The following is an 18016-nucleotide window of genomic DNA, read 5'->3' on the forward strand; positions in this document are numbered from 1 at the left end:
ATAAGTAAACAAAAAAACCTGAAGTGTGACATTTATGCCTACATCTTGATTATCCAGATGAACTTATGCTGATTCACAAAATTAGTATAATTCAATAAAAACACAAAGCCGCCAAGTAAGTTGCAGACTATTAAACATTTATCAAACAGACACAGGCTTTTATTAATCTTTTACTAAGTCCTTTTAACTTTTCTGCATACCAACCTCGTCTTCAACCAACATACAGGGTTCAAAGATTGTACTACTGCTAGTACATTTTACAAAGTTATTATAAAAAATAAAGTATGTGACACAAAGTGTTTATAGAAAATGAAGTAAATAGAGCAGAGTTTGCCAAGCGTCCGTTACAACAGACCACAGAGCCGAGGCCTCGAACAAATTTGCCTTCCATTGGCTTTAATTACTGCCATCACACCAGCAGTTAGACCAGCACAGATCACCGAAGATAGATATTGATGTGCTTGTCTTCCCGCTGCAGTAAAATCACACAATCTTAGCGACTATTATCATAGCACTAGAGTCATCAAGCATATCAGAATTTGCCAATACCTTGGTTCAATGTGATTGAGGTCACTGTCAATCCTCCAACTAGTAAAGCTGATGCAACAGGAAGATACTGAAAATTTACAGTTGCAAAACAGGAAAGTAGTCATTGCATAGTTCAAAATGAAACCGAACAAGATATTAGCAGCTTATAGTGGCATTTGAAGATGAAATGTGTCAAAAATTAAAATAAAAAATACAGGTACCATGCAGACAGGTTGATTAACAGCAGCTATGCACTAGTTAAGGGAAGTAGGACAAACTTAGAAGAAATTTTTCATCTGAAATTAAATGAGATGGAATGTGTTGTAGAGATATGAAGCTTTTCGAGTTAACTTTAGGGATGATCCAAGACAGATTTGACAGGAAATGTGGATCCATGTAATTCCTTGATTTGAACTGCCTAATCTTATTTTCCCATTCCAAATTGAAATGTGATAAATATGCAGTTTAATAAGAGATCTGTTGTTGATATCAACTTTTCGTCCTATATATAAGCTTTCCCATCAGAAAGGAGATAAAGTAACTTGGTCTATTTTTGTTATTTCTCTTCTGAATCCATTATTGATTGACAGCATATTGTTGACATTGAGGTCATGCAATAAGCCAGCCAAAACAGCAGTAGATCTTCATTAAGAAAGTGGTTAGTTTTTTAGGGTGACAAAAGGAGATGTGCACATGTCTACCCTATGAATGTTACAAGCAACAAATATGCGTCCAAACTATGTAGGAGCAACACAGATATGCCATTCCATGAAACCTGAAATTGAAGGTCATTTACGGGGAGAGGTTATTGCTTACAGAGAGGGTATCAAATCCTCTAGGCTGGGAAGGAGAGGGGCCATTTCTGTTCACAGTATAGCGACCACTGATAAGGTCAATTGCATCCTGTGAGATATCAGCGTGTCAGAATCCTCCTTATATATTTAATCCATGGATGAAAGAATAGAGCATCTATGACCAGTAATACTCGATGGCTTGCCTGTCGAACTCCATCGTGAAAATTATTTAAGTAATATCTTGAGAGGGCACTCATCCCATCTTTGATAATACCAGCCATTGTCTGTTTTCCATATCTGAGACATAATAAGTCACAGAAAGGATGAAAACCTTCACTGATTATATTTAATCTAATAGAATGTACTTGCAGAAAAATTGCATTTTCCTTAGGTTACCTTACAAGGTCCCGTTTCAGTGCATGGGTTCCAGAGTACTCAAGGCTTATTTCATCCCCATGATCCACCCATACTATCATGAAAAACAAGGGTCAGCACAAGGAAAAAAGAAGTCGCTAATATTCTATAAACAGAATTAATCAAAGAAGCATCAATTATTTGGTCCGTACAAGTCTTAAAAATTTCAAAATCTTCACTAAACATCGAAATACATTCGGTTGAAGAAATTGCACCGACTCTCTGCAGCTGAGAATTTAAAGACTTCTGCCCAAGGTAGCTCTGCATGTAAAACATCAAATACTTGATACACAATTCATTCTGAAAATATCTTCCATAAATGAAGCAAACATTTTTAAAAATTGAGAATCCCAGGGAAAGTGGTGGCATGTAATGAAATGGAAGAAACAGATATGTCGCCTCAAACCTGTGTAACATTTGTTCTATCAAGGCAATCAATGCAGTTAGATCTAACTACACCTTCCTGTTCTGCTAACACCTTCCCTTCAGGATCTAAAAGGAAGTATCTGTTCAGCTGGAATAGTAAATATTAAAAGAGTATAACAAAGATCCAGCATAGTAGTATTCTTGCAGCCACTTCATGAAATCGAATTATCAAAATGGAATGTTCCTTAATTACCCTTGCTTCTCAAAGTCTTCTGCGAGTTGGTCGTACATGAGTCGTATATTCTCAAAGTTCCCATTGCCACACACTTGGTGAAAGTCAAATGAGACGTACCTGGAGCAATAGCATATAAACAACATATATTTTATATTTTCACCACTTGTACATGGTGATATTGGAGAATGAAGATAAAAATTTTGGAAGAAACCACAATACTGCGAATCCAAATTAAGTATAAATACATTGTTCGCACTACCTATTTATCAGTTGTCAATACCTACAACACCAATTTGGACCAACAACTGAAATTGTGATCCTCAGATGTTCGCTAAGAATTGATAGATAGCATAAACGCATTTTATGTCCGCTATTTCTGTCTCTCAACCAATTTCTGAATTATCTAAGTGGAATATGAATACTCCTTTTTCATTCCATTTCCTTCCCTAACAGATATGCAAACAGGATAATATAAGAGATATATATACAACAAATGGAGAAAAATCACCTCACTTTAGGAAGCTTTTGCATTAGCTTTTGCATTTCTTCTGCATAAGCCATACTTAACAAACCTTCATCTCCATGCTATACGATACAAGCAATAAAGGACTAAGGATAAGTATTGAAAAGCGAAACTTTTAGAACACTATTGATCTGGCTATAAGGACTAGCAGCTCTATTGGTGCAAAATGAAAATTAGAGATTAAAAAAGGTGCAAATGCATCCAGAAAACTTCTCCATAATTTCATAAAACAAAAAAATGATTCAGCCTAGATTCTTCAGCGACCAAATGCTTGAGAGGTATCAACCAAGAATATCTGACCTTATCCGTTAGGTCAACCGCAATGCAACCTCCATACCTTTGCAATATATCATTAAAATGGCGCTCCACGACTTCTGACTGAAAATAAGAAAAACACTACTGCTAACAATGACAAAATAGGGAGTACAAGAAATACACAACGGTAAAATGGGAGGAAAAATGTAGGGGCATGTACATACTGTCTGTTCATGATGAATTATATTGAGTCGTGGTTTATAGCTCAAATCAACAATTTGCTCCCACAGAAGTGGAATTGACCCCCGAACCTGAGGACCAAAGACATAATAAACTTGTTTCCTGACGGTTGAAATGCAAAGGATATGAATATATGCTGCAAAACTTTAATTGACAAGTCTACAGAACTGTTAATAATGGGGACCCAAAACAAGAACATTTTGATAAATTGGAGGATTTGATGTAATGTCAGGGAATCATAGCTGATGAGTAGTAATTGTGGCTGGAACTATATCACAAAAAGAGTGCATTATGGTTTTCTTTGAGAGAAACAAAAAAAAAATGCAATCAGAATCAAGGAAAAATGAAAACTCAATGCTCCCAATTAAACTAAAAATTGATCTCAACAAATTTCATCACCTTCATTTTTGAGATATTTTCCCTACTTCACAATAAGTATCCTCAAGTTAAAGTTTAGAAATACTTGGAATGCAAAAATGTGTTCCAGCGCCTAGTTGTTTTCACACACATTTACTGAAAAAAAATCAAAATATGAAACTACTGAGCTGCACATATTTGTGAGAGTACGTTCACCAGCACTAAGAATGAAGTATTAACATGACTGTTAATGCCTACTGTTATATGCCAAAGACACACGCTCAATCCATCTTTCTGGAGAGGCGGTAATAACAACAGATTCACAAATAAGACGAGGCTTCAGTAATAAACAACGGTAATCTATCTCCAACCAGAGTGATGATGATAACTTTAGTAAACCTGCAGGAAAGAGGAAATATGGCCTTCAAATTCCAGCAGCTGCTCAGTTTCTATGAAATTAGCAGTATCTCCACCTAGATTAGCTCCTCTTCTCCACATTCTTGTCCCTAAGCTCAAATTGCCAAAAAAGTATTCAAAGAAATGTCACAGGGAAATTGATCAAATATAAACCATATTTTTGTACCTAGGCGCCTTGTACACCTCCGAGAGAGTAATTTTATAACAGCTGGTGAATTTTTCAGCTTCATTTCTCCAGTCTGAAAGCTTTAGCCTTAGTCAAGTGAAACATAACTCTATGTTCTTTTTGGTTTTCAATGAGCTGTTGGGCATGAGAAAGAGACGTAACCTGAAGGGCAGGAAGGGGAGGGAAGGGCGGGGGGGGGGGGGGGGGGGTCGTCGGGAAGAGAGAAGAGAGAGGTAAGGATATTTCCTTGTAATAAAGGGATGATAAATCCATCAAGCTGCAAGAAGAAAGTCCAAAAATAAGAAAGTAATATATTATAATAATTCATACACTTACATTAATGCTCATGCAAAAACAGAATGTTTTTCTTCATATTTCTACCTTGAGAAACTACCACTCTGGTCAGAAGAGATAAGAAATCATTGATGCAATTTATATTAACAAATCATCCAACAAAGGACATGAATCAATAAACTTTCTTGGCTGCACCAGTAGAAGGAAATATTTATTTCTGACCTTGTTTTCAATAAGTTCCTCCAACAGATTCCTATTCCAAACAAATCGTGGATCACCCTGCAGTTCACCAGAAGAAGTCAATTTAACAGCATCAATTTCAAAGGGAAAAATGAAATTGAAACTGTTGGAAGTAACTGCAATGCTGAAGCAAGATAAATGTCGTAGGACAATTAAATAGATTTTTCCAGATCAATAATTAGGTTTCTCAAGGAAGCAATCATTCCGTGTAAAATAATGAATTAGTCCCAGGAGATTATCTGCTTGCATGAATCAAGCAAATGACATAGAAGTTGCTTCGTGTTTAATATGCATCATCCTCATTGGACCAAATGTAAATTCATCAGCAAGGCATATATCAACGCTCAGTAGTGTAGTTCAATATACCTGCTTCCAAATTGGTTTGCTCTCCCATCCTGTTGCCAGCTTGCATCTCCTCTGCAAGCTGGTAACTACATCAGCTTTCTCAAAAACAATTCAATATAAACACTAGAGCAGGAGCCTACATTGAAAACTTACTTTAGTGTTATATCTGTTCCATAAGAAAAATACAAGCCTGGAGTTGATTCCACTATCTTCAACAGGGTCATATAGTAATCTTCATCTCTTTTCTGTAGAAAGATTAGGCAAGTATTGCAATTTAACAAGTTTACTAGTAGCAAATGAATGGATAAACTTTGAGAATTTAATTAAAATCAAGAGATGTACAATCATACTTCTTGACTTGTTAAGAATCTCGAAGCCCCGTTGCAGGACAGAAACTTCATTGATGTAACCAAGAAAACAGGAAACCCAAGATAAGTTCCGACCTCCTTCCTAGAAGTTATAACAAGAACATATGTACCTATAGAAAGGCTGCATATCAGTTGGCCCCTAAGGTAGACAGAACAATAACATATTATCAAATAAACCAAAAAGCATAGTAACAAATGAATTTAATTTTAAGCATCCACAGGCCATTTCAATCACACTCTCCAATGTTAGAACTGAAAAACAAGCCAAACTTGACTGCAGCTCGATTTATTAGCCTCTGGTCTCCATCCCAGGTCATCCTCCAAAATGAATTCCATCATGCTGCAATCTGGCTGGCACCCATCCCCATTACTTTGACTTTAACTCTCTCTCACTCTTTGTGATGGTAAAAGGACTTGGTATCGGAATGGGAGAACTTATAAACAAAGGAAAAGCTCCGCGAAGTTACTCAACCCAAACGAAAGGTGGACCAGAAAATAAAACTGACAGCTTGAAATTTTACTAGGCAAAAATTGGATGCATAAAGTACAAAGGATAGTCAAAAGGCAGCAAACAGTCTCCAGCATAATTACGCTTTAGTTTTTATAAAAAGAGTTGCATTTACTCTCATTTCAATTTGTGAGACCAATTAAATGCTTCCTCTATCAAACCACAGTGTGATCCAAATTGTAGTATTCCAAAATTACATAATGATAGATTTCTCAGTTTTTTATTATTCCGATTATAGAAACCACATTTCTCAAACTCTTGTATTAATCATAAAATAATTAACTTCACAAGCATATTTTGTCCTTCTATTACATGAAATGTTAAGCAGTTACACCTTCTCCCTCTCACATATGCAGTTTTTAGTCTTTTCCTCCTTTTTCCGGATGGACATTGCTGCCTCCTCCAACATTAACATTCAGCACAAAGGCTCACATGGTACAGGATATTGCCGGATACTTTTGCATCTGTATAAGCTAATGCTGATGCAAAATAACGATAAAGCACAAATTTGTTTTGATGTAACAGACAAATCCATAACCAGTTCAAAATAGCACCTGCCAGCAACCTAATTGTTCCAGCAACCCCATATATGGTTGAGACTTTAGAAGGACTTCCAGAGGGGTCATCACCTATAATGAAAAATTAATGCAATATGATCAGAAGCAGATTGTGAATGAAACTTCAGCATTGAGATTTCACTCACGAGAAAGAAATAGAAAAAGGAAACGATTCAAAATATTCTTCCTACGACCTTGCAATAGCTTATTCTGAATCACACTAGGGTTGCAGTTGCTTTGCATCTGTATGGTTTATCTTCAGTAGAAGTTAATAGAACAATATGGTTTGAAGAAATAACTACTTTTATAGTTCTGTTTACAAATGGGAATCCAAACTGTAGACTTAAGAAAGGAAAACCAAATTGCTAAACTCATCAAAGAGTATCCGGCAGGAATCTAAATGCGTAGACTTAAAAAATGAAAACCACATTGCCAAACTCATCAAAGAGTATTCAGAGTATACCACAGCTTCCTGGAATTACAATCAAGATCACCACAGGATATTGTCTATCAATGAGTATGTTGACAAGAAACCAATGATATCAACACTGCTCAAAATCAAAAGGTATCATTTGTATCTACCAACTGGATACTAAAGAACGTCAAGCTACTAATTTCATTTTTATTACCTACTTCTAAACATAGAAATGGGATAAGTGTGCCCTAACTTAATCTTTGAGTAAGCTAATACAACAAGACATCCATTCACTTAAAGAAACAAGGGCTTCGCACAAGCTAAATAGAAGCAAAACAAAACCCGCATACAAACAAGACAACTCCTCCAAATAGATAATTCAATTTTCTCTGTTGTTTAGACGTATGTAGGCTGTTAAAAGAACGGCATGCCTAAATCTTTTGAATAAATAAATTGCGAAAAGCCTACTCATCGAAAATAAAATAAAGGATGTTTCCACAAGACAAATATACTAAGCGTTCGTAAAAGGTATCGCTAAGCTAAATTGTAGCAAATTCGACATTTTCAAAAAAGAATATATATATATGTGCTTCTGAATCAGTTAATTGCACCAAATCCTGCATTCTATCAAGTTATTCCTCCGGGAATCAAACAGCGTTCTATCTCATTCATTGAGAATCTAACAAACAGCAGATTCTTCTTTGAATCTTTTGCAGCTTCAGAATTTTATTGTGCAAGGAAAGGAATAAAGAAACTGACTGTTAAGCTTGTCGATGTTCCCGTCAAGGCGGCTTATAGAGAAGCCTTGATCCGGCGATTCCACGGATTTGATCACGAATTTTTCCGTGTACTCTTCTAATACCAGCTCGCTCCAGAGCTTGAAAGAACTCGTGGAATTCGATTCCATATCCGTCTCCATTTCTCCTTTTTATGAATTAATCTCCGTAGCAGATGAGAAAAATGTCGGATTCAAGTTTAGGGAAAAGAATTCCGGATGGTTGGCCGTAATGACGAGTCAACTACTGAAATGAATTATAGGGCGACTGATTGATAAACAGAAATTGCGAGAAGGCTGGTCTGGACCTGGCTTGCTTCGGTACAACTGTCGGATTAATTAATGAGGAATTGATTGATCATTCTCTTATCATGGATTCCAGAAACTCAGAAGAGAAGCCGCTGATGATATTACAAAAACGAAACGCTTTGCCCAACAAATGTTGCACTTATCTTAAATCTTTTACTTTCTTTATTACAAAATATATTTGATTGACTATGTTAATAAAAAGAAGAATAAACAAACTCCAATGATGCCTTGTTAATTATAAATCCTTTCCGCTTACTGATATAATTAATTTGTAATTAGTATTATCATTATTAAAGATTAATTAAATACAACACAGCAAATATGAATTGTGAAAAAACAGATAACAATTCACATTATAAATTACTGGACCTCAATAATTGGTCAACTCAAAATCTTACTGGGCTCTTCCTGAATGTTGATTATCACAAACCCAAATAGATGAGAGAATGGCACATTTCCGCAGTTGCTTTCTACTTTTCCATACTCATCGGTTCACGTCTATAAATGAGCTTGCCCATCATTTTCGAGCTTTCAATTATTGAAAATTAATAAATACGACACACATTCTATACATGTATATAACTTTTAAGAAATATTTAAAATAAAATACTTTTAAAATTATATTATTTATTTCTTTGCAGAGTTAAAAAATGAAAATGCATGAGGAAAAAAACTATCAAAAATAATTTTAAAAAATATCATGAGGATGAAAGTTTAAAAATAATTAATAAATCTAATATTTAAAAAAAAAAACATATCAAAATTAATTTAGACACCAGATGAACCCTCTCGAACAATATATAGTATAGATTAATGTGTGCAACACATAGGAAAGTAGAGAAAATTTAAAAACATTTATTATTTAAAAATACATTTCAATTATACAAATTTTACTGTTTAAAAAAACAAAAAATAGAAAAATTACGAGCTTAAAAGATTAAAACCCATGGGAGCTGAGGTAATGGAAAAGTTGGAACTTACGTAAAAGAATAAAATATTTGATAAAATAATATTAAATAATAAAAAAATGACAGAGAACATGTAAGCGGTAAGCCTCGAAAAAAGTGATATTCCTTAATAAAGTAAAAACCAATTAATTCAATCAACGGGGGTGGAAAAGGTAACTCGGAATAAATTATTTCTAGTTGTTATGCATTCTTAAACCCCTTTTACCCGTATAACTATTTTTGTTTAAGAAAAAACAAAACTGTCTAGAAACAGCCACGTTCCACGCCTGGGTGTCGTAAGGAAACACAGCAGATGCACTACTAACCCACCCACCCATTTTAAAATTCTATGGCGTCGGCTTGCCAGTGGTCCACCAAAGAATTTCACATAATTATCATCGAAGCAAAGCGTAATGGAATATCCATAAACTTTACCCAGAAAATCAAGATAATTGTGTAATAAACTTATGGTAGTGTAATTTATGGAGCTAAAAATAGAATGACAGTGGATCTGTGTTTAAATGCAAAAAACAGATGGCCCCAAACCTCAAACGAGCACAGTTAGAATGATGAGATAGTCGGAACGCCCAAGAACCTACAGATTGGAAAAGAAAGTTGATATACAAACGATCAAATAAGAATCAGATGTTCAGCACATCGAAGAAAACGCCAACAAAGAATTAAGGTTTTCTGTGTACGGGCAAAATTGCAGAAAGGGGTATATCCAAGGTCCACTCAGCATGAACAAAATTCCACACCCAAAAAACTTACACAAAGAATTGGATTAAGGCCGAAATATCCTAATTCCAACCCACACATCTTGGGTGAATATAATCAGGAAAAATATCGTTACACGTGATACAGAACTTTACTAAACTTGATAAATCACATAGGATTAGGGCATCGAGAATTTAACACAAAAAGTATAAAAATAGAGAAAGCAAACTTCAAACTAGGCTTGATTGAACCATTAAGAAAAAGCAACAAGCAGCCAAAACTCGGAAACAAGAAATAAGATATAATGAAACAAAAAATGTAAAGAGGTTAGTAGAAAATCCAATTTCATGTGAGGAAGAACAAACATACACGAATCTTAGATAGATCATATTGCAATCGTTTACATGATACAAAAAACCCTAAATCTACATCTATAAACCCTAACGCTATGAACTTAACCGCCAAATCCGTAGAGAGTTCGTCCCTGCCTCTTAAGGGCATAGACAACGTCCATCGCTGTAACAGTCTTGCGGCGAGCGTGCTCGGTGTAGGTAACAGCATCGCGAATAACATTCTCAAGGAAGATCTTGAGGACACCACGAGTTTCCTCGTAGATGAGCCCGCTTATACGCTTCACTCCGCCTCGGCGCGCCAGCCGGCGAATAGCGGGCTTTGTGATACCCTGGATGTTGTCTCTTAACACCTTGCGGTGGCGCTTTGCCCCGCCTTTGCCCAAACCCTTTCCTCCCTTTCCTCTCCCTGACATTTTTTCTTGCCCTAGTTTTCAACTTCTTTGAATAGAAATGAACTCTTACAGAGCAGCTCGAAACTGTTTGAAGCTAACAAGCGGAGGGAAAAACTATATATAGGGGAGATTATGTGCGGTGGATGATCTTTTGCCGTTGGATTGAAAGTTAATCAACGGCCAAAGGAAAAGATCCGTGTCCAGAGACATGGATTAATTACAACCATTGATAGAGACTCCATCGACGGCTTCGACTTAAAAGTTAGACGAAATGGAGCGGATGATGAATTGAAGATCAGATAAGTCTACTTGGATTACGGAGGACTGTTTTGCACCGTTGATAAGGAGATTTAATCGACGGTTTACTGAGAAGATCCGCGTTCAGTGGGTTAGATGCTTGTGAACCACTGATAAGGACCCAATCGACGGTTGGCAAATAAAGCAACATAAGATTGAACTGATTGCATCATCGTAATTACATATTTCCATGTAGATGCAATTTTTGGACATTTTCACTTTTACATATAGCTAGTAACTATAGTAACTAATGTAAGAAGGTACCGTAAGCTTATTGCCACAATCTTTATTTTATATTAAGAAATAAATAAGTTAATATTATATTAAAATAATTTTTAGTATATGTAAATTTTAAAATTTTATTAGTAAAATTATTCATCAAACAAAAACAAAAAAAATTTATTAATAAAAATATTTATGAAAATAAGTATTATAAATCTATTCTAAATTATTCAATTTAAATAAATAAAAATTACAATCAATGATCAACGATCTAGTCGCTATTTTCAGTGAATTTGATTATTTTTTATAAAAAAATGATGTACCGATATCATAACAAGAAAAAAAATTGTTTATATGTATAATAGAGTAAACGAAATTGGACTTCAAAAGAATTTCATATTAATCCAGTTTTATACTTCTTCTAAACTATTATTCCTAATCAATCACCAATGTTTTTTTCTTATATCTCCACTTCTACTTCCACATTTCTTATACAACTACTTTCAAACAAACCAAACAAAGTCGCAGTCTTGTGCAAAATTCTAGTGTAAAAGAACAATCACAATCTTCATTATTTTCTTTTTATTAAAATCGCCAGACTTGGGTTTTCACATACAAGAAACTAGAAAGTAGAGAGTGAAAGCAACTAATGAAAATTGATTTTTAATCACATTCTTCTCACAGAAAATTTATTTATATCAGTGTTTGCTCTTCTTTCATGTGAAACAGAACATAAGTTAGAAGTCTCCATTCAAAAATTAGATTCAGAGGTCTTCAGATCAATCCATTAAATTTGTGCTTACTCTTAGCTTTAAACTACTGGTTGTGCCCTGCGGACATGTTAAATCCGTGTTTAGCTCAGGTTCATATTTGAATTTGTGCTCAAATTATCAAGGAACCTGTTTGTAACTGATACAATCATACAACACAAGAAACTAATGGCACTAGTAGCCTACAGACACACTAGAACACATAACTAGCTTTTGCCTTCCTCAATAGTCAATACTCCAATCTCACCTCTAAACAAAAAGAATTATGATTTTGAAACTAGTAATCTTTACTGTTTAAACAAACTGGCAAGCTCACCCTTCTCATACATGGAGGTCAGTATATCACAGCCACCTACCAATTCACCATTAACAAAAATCTGAGGGAATGTAGGCCAGTTACTGTACTTCTTCAATGTCTCCCTCAAACCACAGTTATACTCTTCATCCAGTACGTCTACACTTTCGTATTCTACGCCCTGACTTTCAAGAATTGCAACGACCCTTTGCGAGAATCCACATAACGGTGCACTTCTTGACCCCTTGATGAATGCTACCACTTTGTTCTCTTTCACTAGCTTGTCAATGAGATCCTCCAAAGGTACTGTCAATTGGGTGTGACGGCCAGGGGTTAACCTCAGATCAGACTTCTTTCTTGGTGCCTTCTTTACCCATGTTGCGTTTCCTGGTTCATTTCCCGGTGGAACCTTTCCAGTGTCTGCTATGTGTTCTTGCATCCATGATTTCCATGCTTCAGTTAAAGCATTTTTATCAGGATCCTCTACAACCCCAACCTACAGCATGATAGACTACTGATTTTAATGTTCCAATGCAAATGACAAACACAGAAAATATACAAATTGAATAAAATTATCCAACTAATGGCCCCAATGAAGCATATATGTCATATTAATTGCCAGCATATGCCTTCACCAAGGGACTCTGCTTCTAACTAGTATCTTGTTTAGAACTCCCAGGCCTGCACTTTTAATGTGTTGAATGATAGATCTGACACAATAAATCAAATAGGACTAGTTGGCTGTCGGAACAGCGAGAAATCAGATGAGTTAAGGATGAGTAGAATGTTATCTAGACCTGCCAGGGAGATGCTCTTTTGTTGCTTGAACAGTTCATTACTCATGCAGTGACATTGAATTTGTTTTTAGAAAATCATGCTGGAAACATTTCATGACAAACAAGAATTATAGTTTTTAACTCCCAGATGTGCATTTAAGTGGAACATCGTTCCGTAATTTCCGTTGTAAGCTTACCATATGAAATACACTCCCAACAGAACCATTTATCTAGGAAGCAACCTGACTTGTAAGCTCACTGAATGTGAAACGTAAAATGAAAATGGAATATATAATCCAAATTGTCTCAGCAAGCTATAAGCAGATTCAACCAAGCCAAACGCACAATATTCAAAATTGCTTTGAATTTCTCATTTTCTTATCAAGCAACTTTGTTTTAAGTGATACGAACTTAAATCAGTCAACTGAGTGACTTCATGTAATTATGTGCATATGTTACAGGATGTTTTAGCTTATCAAATTAAGCATGAGCGAGCTTGAGATACTGAAGAACTACGGAAAAAAAATTCAAAGCTGGTTTATTATTCGGCAAATCGAGCTACAGTTAACCATTTTAAATATCAATCGACAGCCAAATAAATAAAGCTTGTTAATGCACCAGTTCAAGCCAAATCTTGATTACTCTGTATTGCCTTTGTTAATCAAACTCGTCCGGCCACTGTCATATATTAAAAAATAAAAAAAATTGTGCTTGTAATTATGTGTTGGCAAACCTATAAAATCTATAAAGATGATACCTTTACGGAGCAACAGAGCTCCGGCAGAGATTTCTTGTGAGCGAGAACACTGGCGGCAAGATTCCGCGTTATGCCGACGAATTGAAGGTCGCCGCTACCGTCATAAACGGCATAAACACCGGAATTGGAGGGGAATATTCCGTCGGATTCGGGCGAAACGGGCACCAACTCAGTCTCCGACAACTTGTTCAAAGCGGAAACGACAAGATTGAGACGGCGATACTTGAAGGAAGATATTTGTTTAAGGTTTGGGGAGGAGAACAGAGGAGAAGGATTGGGAAAAGAATAGAAGCAACGAGAAGGTGCATTTCTGGAAGAAGAAAAATTGGAGAATACCCGAAGAGAAGACGGGAGGTGTGCTGGGGATGAGAGGGTAAAAGCAGCCATTTGAGCGTATACCGACTACAGAGTACGGCTTGAGTATCTGTGATTATCAAGAGAGGATCCCCTTTCTCTCCTCCGGTTTTGTCCAGTGTATTTTAAAGTCGTCAATCAGGAAAAGAGAGTTGAAACGCTCGTACGAGAATCGGCAGGTGTATTCTTTTTTATATTATTATAAGCGTAGAACTTTGGTGGTGGCGGGAAGGTTACATGTCCTAGTCAATTATAGCAGCTCCAGTGTCCGCATTCTTGTCAATCCAATGTTAACTTTGTTTCAACAACAAAAACCTTTGCCCACCAAATAATTTATGTGTTCGACTCTCAGATTCATACAAAGTCGGATCGATCTATCCAAAACCATTGGATGAAAAAAGAAAGAATGGCAAAATGGGAATCCTCTTATAATCTTATGGTGATAAGAAAAAACTATAGAACGACCTACTGTTATCGATAATCGGCGGGTGGAGCAGCAAATTATTTTCTAGTATATTCAAACGATGTGAGGAGAATATTTTGCTAGTTCATGAATAGATGTCTTTAGCTTCACTCCTACTCAACTTCCCATAAACCAACCTCCGAACTTCTTGATATCAAGTAATTGCCTTTTCATTGTGTTGCACTTGCATTTAGCTTGGCCTCTTCTATTTCCCTAGTTAGCATTTATTTTTTCTTTTTTTGTCTTTCTCTGATTCGGAGTGCCTATTGAAATGGGGACGCTAAAGGCCCTGAAAGGAAAGAGTTCGTTGTCCGTAATTACCATTACAATCTGCACGTTGGCCTTTGTTACGCTCTTCTACACTCAGACGATAAGTTCTTTTTCGTTCAGGCTAAAGTCCTGTCCTAGAAGGAATACGGCTAAGAAGTCATTTCCAGGTGTGTGCATATATGTAAAATGAAACATCTTTTCAGATTCAAATTTCCATATTGAAATTGTCGATGATAGTTTTATTGACAATATGATTTGGCTCAGATGACAGGAACGGGGATCTCGGTGCACTGAACTATGCAGCAGACGATCGGTTTGAGTTTGATCCAGAGGAGTGCAGTCTAGTCCATGGAAAATGGGTATTTAACCGTTCCATTAAGCCTCTGTATTCGGACAGGACATGCCGGTACCTTGATAGGCAGGTCTCATGTGTCAAGAATGGACGGCCGGATTCTGACTACAGGCACTGGGAGTGGCAGCCTGATGACTGTATCTTGCCTAGGTCAGTTACTTCACTACCACCTGTCATTAAACAAAAAACAACTAATACCTGTAATTTTCTCTGTATCTAAAATGAACTCCTCTTTCCAGGTTTGATCCTGAAATAGCACTGCGAAAACTTCAAGGCAAGAGGCTAATGTTCGTAGGGGATTCACTACAGAGAGGACAATGGCAATCCTTCGTTTGCCTCATTGATTCTGTAATACCGCAAGGACAGAAATCCATGAAACGAGGCCGTTTGCATACCGTCTTCAAGGCCAAGGTGCATTTTCATCAGCATAGGCTACAGCATTATCTTTAAATGAATTTCACAAACTGAAAAATCCCAACATTTCTTGCTGAAACTTATGTCTGTCTGAGCAGAAACTTATGTTTTCTTTCAACGGGTTCCTTAGGAATACAATGCAACAATTGAGTTCTATTGGGCGCCGTTCCTTGTAGAGTCCAACTCGGATCTTCACATAATAGCAGACCCAAAGAAGAGAATTCTGAAAGTTGATTCAGTCGCCAAGCATGCCAAACACTGGATAGGAGTGGATATCCTTGTCTTTGATACTTATGTTTGGTGGATGGGTCGCCTCAGGACCAATTCATTGTAATGAAAACTCTCTATCTGCCTGTTTCATCATTAAGTAGTTATATGCATGAGCATTCTGTTTGAGAAACATGTATAGTACTAAGGATTTACCTATGTTTAGAATCTTACGCTTCTAATGAATTAGTGCAGATGGGGTTCTTTTGCAAATGGAGACGAAGGATATCACGAGTTGGACACAACAGTTTCTTACAACATAGGACTTAAAACATGGGCAAATTGGGTGGACTCAAATCTCAATCCCAACAGAACAAGAGTGTTTTTCACTACAATGTCCCCTTTACATGAGAGGTTAGTTGTTACTCCCTATAGTCATACCATCCTCAATATATTGTCACAAGAAATCTTAAAGCCCGGACTACAGTAAATCAAACTATAAGTGGCTTTTGCTGTCTCTTTGCTCTTCAGGAGCGCGGATTGGGGCAATGCGAACGGAACCAGATGCTTCAACGAAACAAAACCAATCCCAAAGAAACGATATTGGGGGAGCGGCTCAAACAAGCAGATGATGAGCGTAGTGGCACGTGTGGTGAAGAGGATGAAATTTCCTGTGACTTTGATAAACATCACTCAGCTATCAGAATACAGGATTGATGCTCACACGTCGATCTACACTGAGTTGGGTGGCAAACTGCTGACGGATGAGCAAAAGGCCGATCCATTGCATTATGCAGATTGTGTGCATTGGTGTCTGCCAGGAGTTCCTGATACCTGGAATCAAATACTTTATGCACATCTGTTGTAGCAGTAGGGAAAAATGCTCATTTGGACAATCAGATGTCAATGATGCATGGTTTTCTCATTCGTTGATCATCTGTATGGCCATTATTTTGTTAAAAAATCCATTCTTTTGATATCTCTGCTACGTGGCTTTGTTTGCTTTCATTTTCAACTTATTTTTGTGATAGGCCGAAATAAGCCAACACATTAAAGCCCAGTTCTCCTTAGAATAGGCCCATTTGGTTAGAATAAGCATTTGCCCTATATATATACGTCATTTCAGGTGCATGGACCGCCATTACGAGTATAGAGCTAGGGTTTCGGATCCGTTTTCTAGTAGACGAAATTTCATCGCATCAAAGTAGCATTTTTTAGATCACCATTGATGCATTTATAGTTTAGATACCTTGAATCTTATAATTGAGAATAATGGGTGGAGGTGGGAATTTTATTCACAGAGTAGTGTCGTATGTGGCTAACGAGCTTATCGTCAATGGAATGGCCAACAGGTAATTTGGTTTTAGCGTGAAGATTTTGTTTCCGTTGGAGTTTATGGTTAATGTAGGTAAACAAATGTAATGCTGTTATTTTGATTGAGTGAATTACAATTTGCATTTGCAATGACGGGTATTTGCCGATGATGACTTCCGTAGGCTTGTAATGACCGCGGAGATGACCGCTGTTTTTCTCTAACTTATCGGTCTGAGGCTCATCCTTGTGTATTTTGAATCTACGCAGAGTCATTGTAAGATGTATTTCAACAGTTTTTGCTTGAAAATCCTGTTTAAGTTGTTTTTTATGGGTGCTCTTCCTCCATATAACTCGATAGCTATGGTAGTTATGTTGCTTTTGATTCCAACAGCTGTTAATAGACCATTGGTGCACTTGGGTGAATTCTTCGTGTTGCTCCATGTAGCTGCTCAAAAGCAAAAAGAAATATCAGAGCAGTTGAAGGATGTATCTAAGAATTTTGAGGTTCGCAGTCAGGATTTCATATATGCAGTAGGCATTCATTTGTTTATGTGTAACCCCAAGTGCCTTTACATAATTGCAGTAATTGAAGAATCAGTGATGGTCGGTAGCGCTCTACCCTACTACTGACGTACTGTACAGTGAGCTTTATTCTATTTTGTACAGATAATGATGACGATTTTGATGAAGCTGGAAGAGGATTTATGCTGGATGTTTTTTGTTTAAATTTAACTATATACACAATAATTTGTTCTTTAGTCAATTGTAAGAAATTTTGAGTGTAGAGGTTACCTGGTGATGGCCATTTTACAAATTGAAGTTATTCTGTTGCATCTTCTGTTTTTATGGCCAGTTAAATATAACAGCTTGCTTATGTTATTCCCCACATTTGTTGTTAATTGGTGAATATGGATAAACAATTACTGCACCGTGTTCTACTACCACCTGAGTCCACTCATGAAAAGAAGAAATTTATTTTCTGGAACCGGCTTTGCTTAAGAGAAAATGGC

The 18016-nt window shown here is 36.5% G+C and overlaps 4 protein-coding genes across 7 annotated transcripts; 1 reads left to right on the forward strand and 3 right to left on the reverse strand.

Moving 5' to 3' along the window:
• Positions 1-137: 137 nt before the first annotated feature.
• Positions 138-8283, reverse strand: SAC8 (SAC domain-containing protein 8). Its single transcript, XM_020697584.2, has 20 exons — positions 7782-8283; positions 6605-6679; positions 5525-5652; positions 5328-5419; positions 5196-5253; positions 4812-4868; positions 4539-4572; positions 4296-4376; positions 4112-4218; positions 3340-3426; positions 3161-3238; positions 2846-2922; positions 2356-2454; positions 2143-2242; positions 1889-1997; positions 1719-1791; positions 1526-1619; positions 1345-1431; positions 550-616; positions 138-472 (listed from the first exon to the last, which is right to left on the reverse strand). The coding sequence occupies exons 1-20, from the start codon at positions 7939-7941 to the stop codon at positions 345-347; spliced, it is 1791 nt and encodes a 596-aa protein (XP_020553243.1). The 5' UTR covers positions 7942-8283; the 3' UTR covers positions 138-344.
• A 1814-nt stretch (positions 8284-10097) lies between these two features.
• Positions 10098-10618, reverse strand: LOC105174581 (histone H4). Its single transcript, XM_011096727.3, has one exon. The coding sequence runs from the start codon at positions 10534-10536 to the stop codon at positions 10225-10227; it is 312 nt and encodes a 103-aa protein (XP_011095029.1). The 5' UTR covers positions 10537-10618; the 3' UTR covers positions 10098-10224.
• Positions 10619-11901: 1283 nt separating this feature from the next.
• Positions 11902-14147, reverse strand: CXIP2 (CAX-interacting protein 2). The gene is made up of 2 exons (XM_011096728.3): positions 13633-14147; positions 11902-12595 (listed from the first exon to the last, which is right to left on the reverse strand). Exons 1-2 carry the CDS (start codon positions 14017-14019, stop codon positions 12092-12094), a joined length of 891 nt encoding a protein of 296 aa, XP_011095030.1. The 5' UTR covers positions 14020-14147; the 3' UTR covers positions 11902-12091.
• Positions 14148-14262: 115 nt separating this feature from the next.
• TBL3 (trichome birefringence-like protein (DUF828)) lies at positions 14263-17892 on the forward strand. 4 transcript variants are annotated; one of them, XR_016062752.1, is made up of 9 exons: positions 14263-14886; positions 14984-15221; positions 15311-15482; positions 15616-15815; positions 15948-16106; positions 16224-17044; positions 17189-17280; positions 17398-17510; positions 17590-17892. XR_016062752.1 is itself a non-coding variant. In XM_088875283.1 (6 exons), the coding sequence occupies exons 1-6, from the start codon at positions 14721-14723 to the stop codon at positions 16558-16560; spliced, it is 1272 nt and encodes a 423-aa protein (XP_088731409.1). In that variant the 5' UTR covers positions 14263-14720; the 3' UTR covers positions 16561-17892. The 4 variants fall into 4 exon arrangements, 1 of the variants encoding a protein (XP_088731409.1); XR_016062751.1 differs by having other exon boundaries at positions 17189-17510; XR_016062750.1 differs by lacking the exon at positions 17189-17280.
• The last annotated feature ends 124 nt before the right edge of the window (positions 17893-18016 follow it).

This window comes from Sesamum indicum, linkage group LG11, assembly GCF_026168435.1.
Source record: "Sesamum indicum cultivar Baizhima isolate 11 linkage group LG11, ASM2616843v1, whole genome shotgun sequence".
In the NCBI taxonomy this organism is placed as follows: domain Eukaryota; kingdom Viridiplantae; phylum Streptophyta; class Magnoliopsida; order Lamiales; family Pedaliaceae; genus Sesamum; species Sesamum indicum.

Coding starts and splice junctions, on each gene's coding strand:
- CXIP2 (XM_011096728.3), bottom strand. CDS start 14,019: ATGGCTGCTTTTACCCTCTCATCCCCAGCACACCTCCCGTCTTCTCTT. Junction 12,596..13,632: donor AGCTCTGTTGCTCCGTAAAG/GTATCATCTTTA, acceptor ATCATGCTGTAG/GTTGGGGTTGTAGAGGATCC.
- LOC105174581 (XM_011096727.3), bottom strand. CDS start 10,536: ATGTCAGGGAGAGGAAAGGGAGGAAAGGGTTTGGGCAAAGGCGGGGCA.
- TBL3 (XM_088875283.1), top strand. CDS start 14,721: ATGGGGACGCTAAAGGCCCTGAAAGGAAAGAGTTCGTTGTCCGTAATT. Junction 14,887..14,983: donor GGCTAAGAAGTCATTTCCAG/GTGTGTGCATAT, acceptor GATTTGGCTCAG/ATGACAGGAACGGGGATCTC. Junction 15,483..15,615: donor ATACCGTCTTCAAGGCCAAG/GTGCATTTTCAT, acceptor CGGGTTCCTTAG/GAATACAATGCAACAATTGA.
- SAC8 (XM_020697584.2), bottom strand. CDS start 7,941: ATGGAGACGGATATGGAATCGAATTCCACGAGTTCTTTCAAGCTCTGG. Junction 2,243..2,355: donor GAAGACTTTGAGAAGCAAGG/GTAATTAAGGAA, acceptor CCAGCTGAACAG/ATACTTCCTTTTAGATCCTG. Junction 1,432..1,525: donor TTCACGATGGAGTTCGACAG/GCAAGCCATCGA, acceptor GATATCTCACAG/GATGCAATTGACCTTATCAG.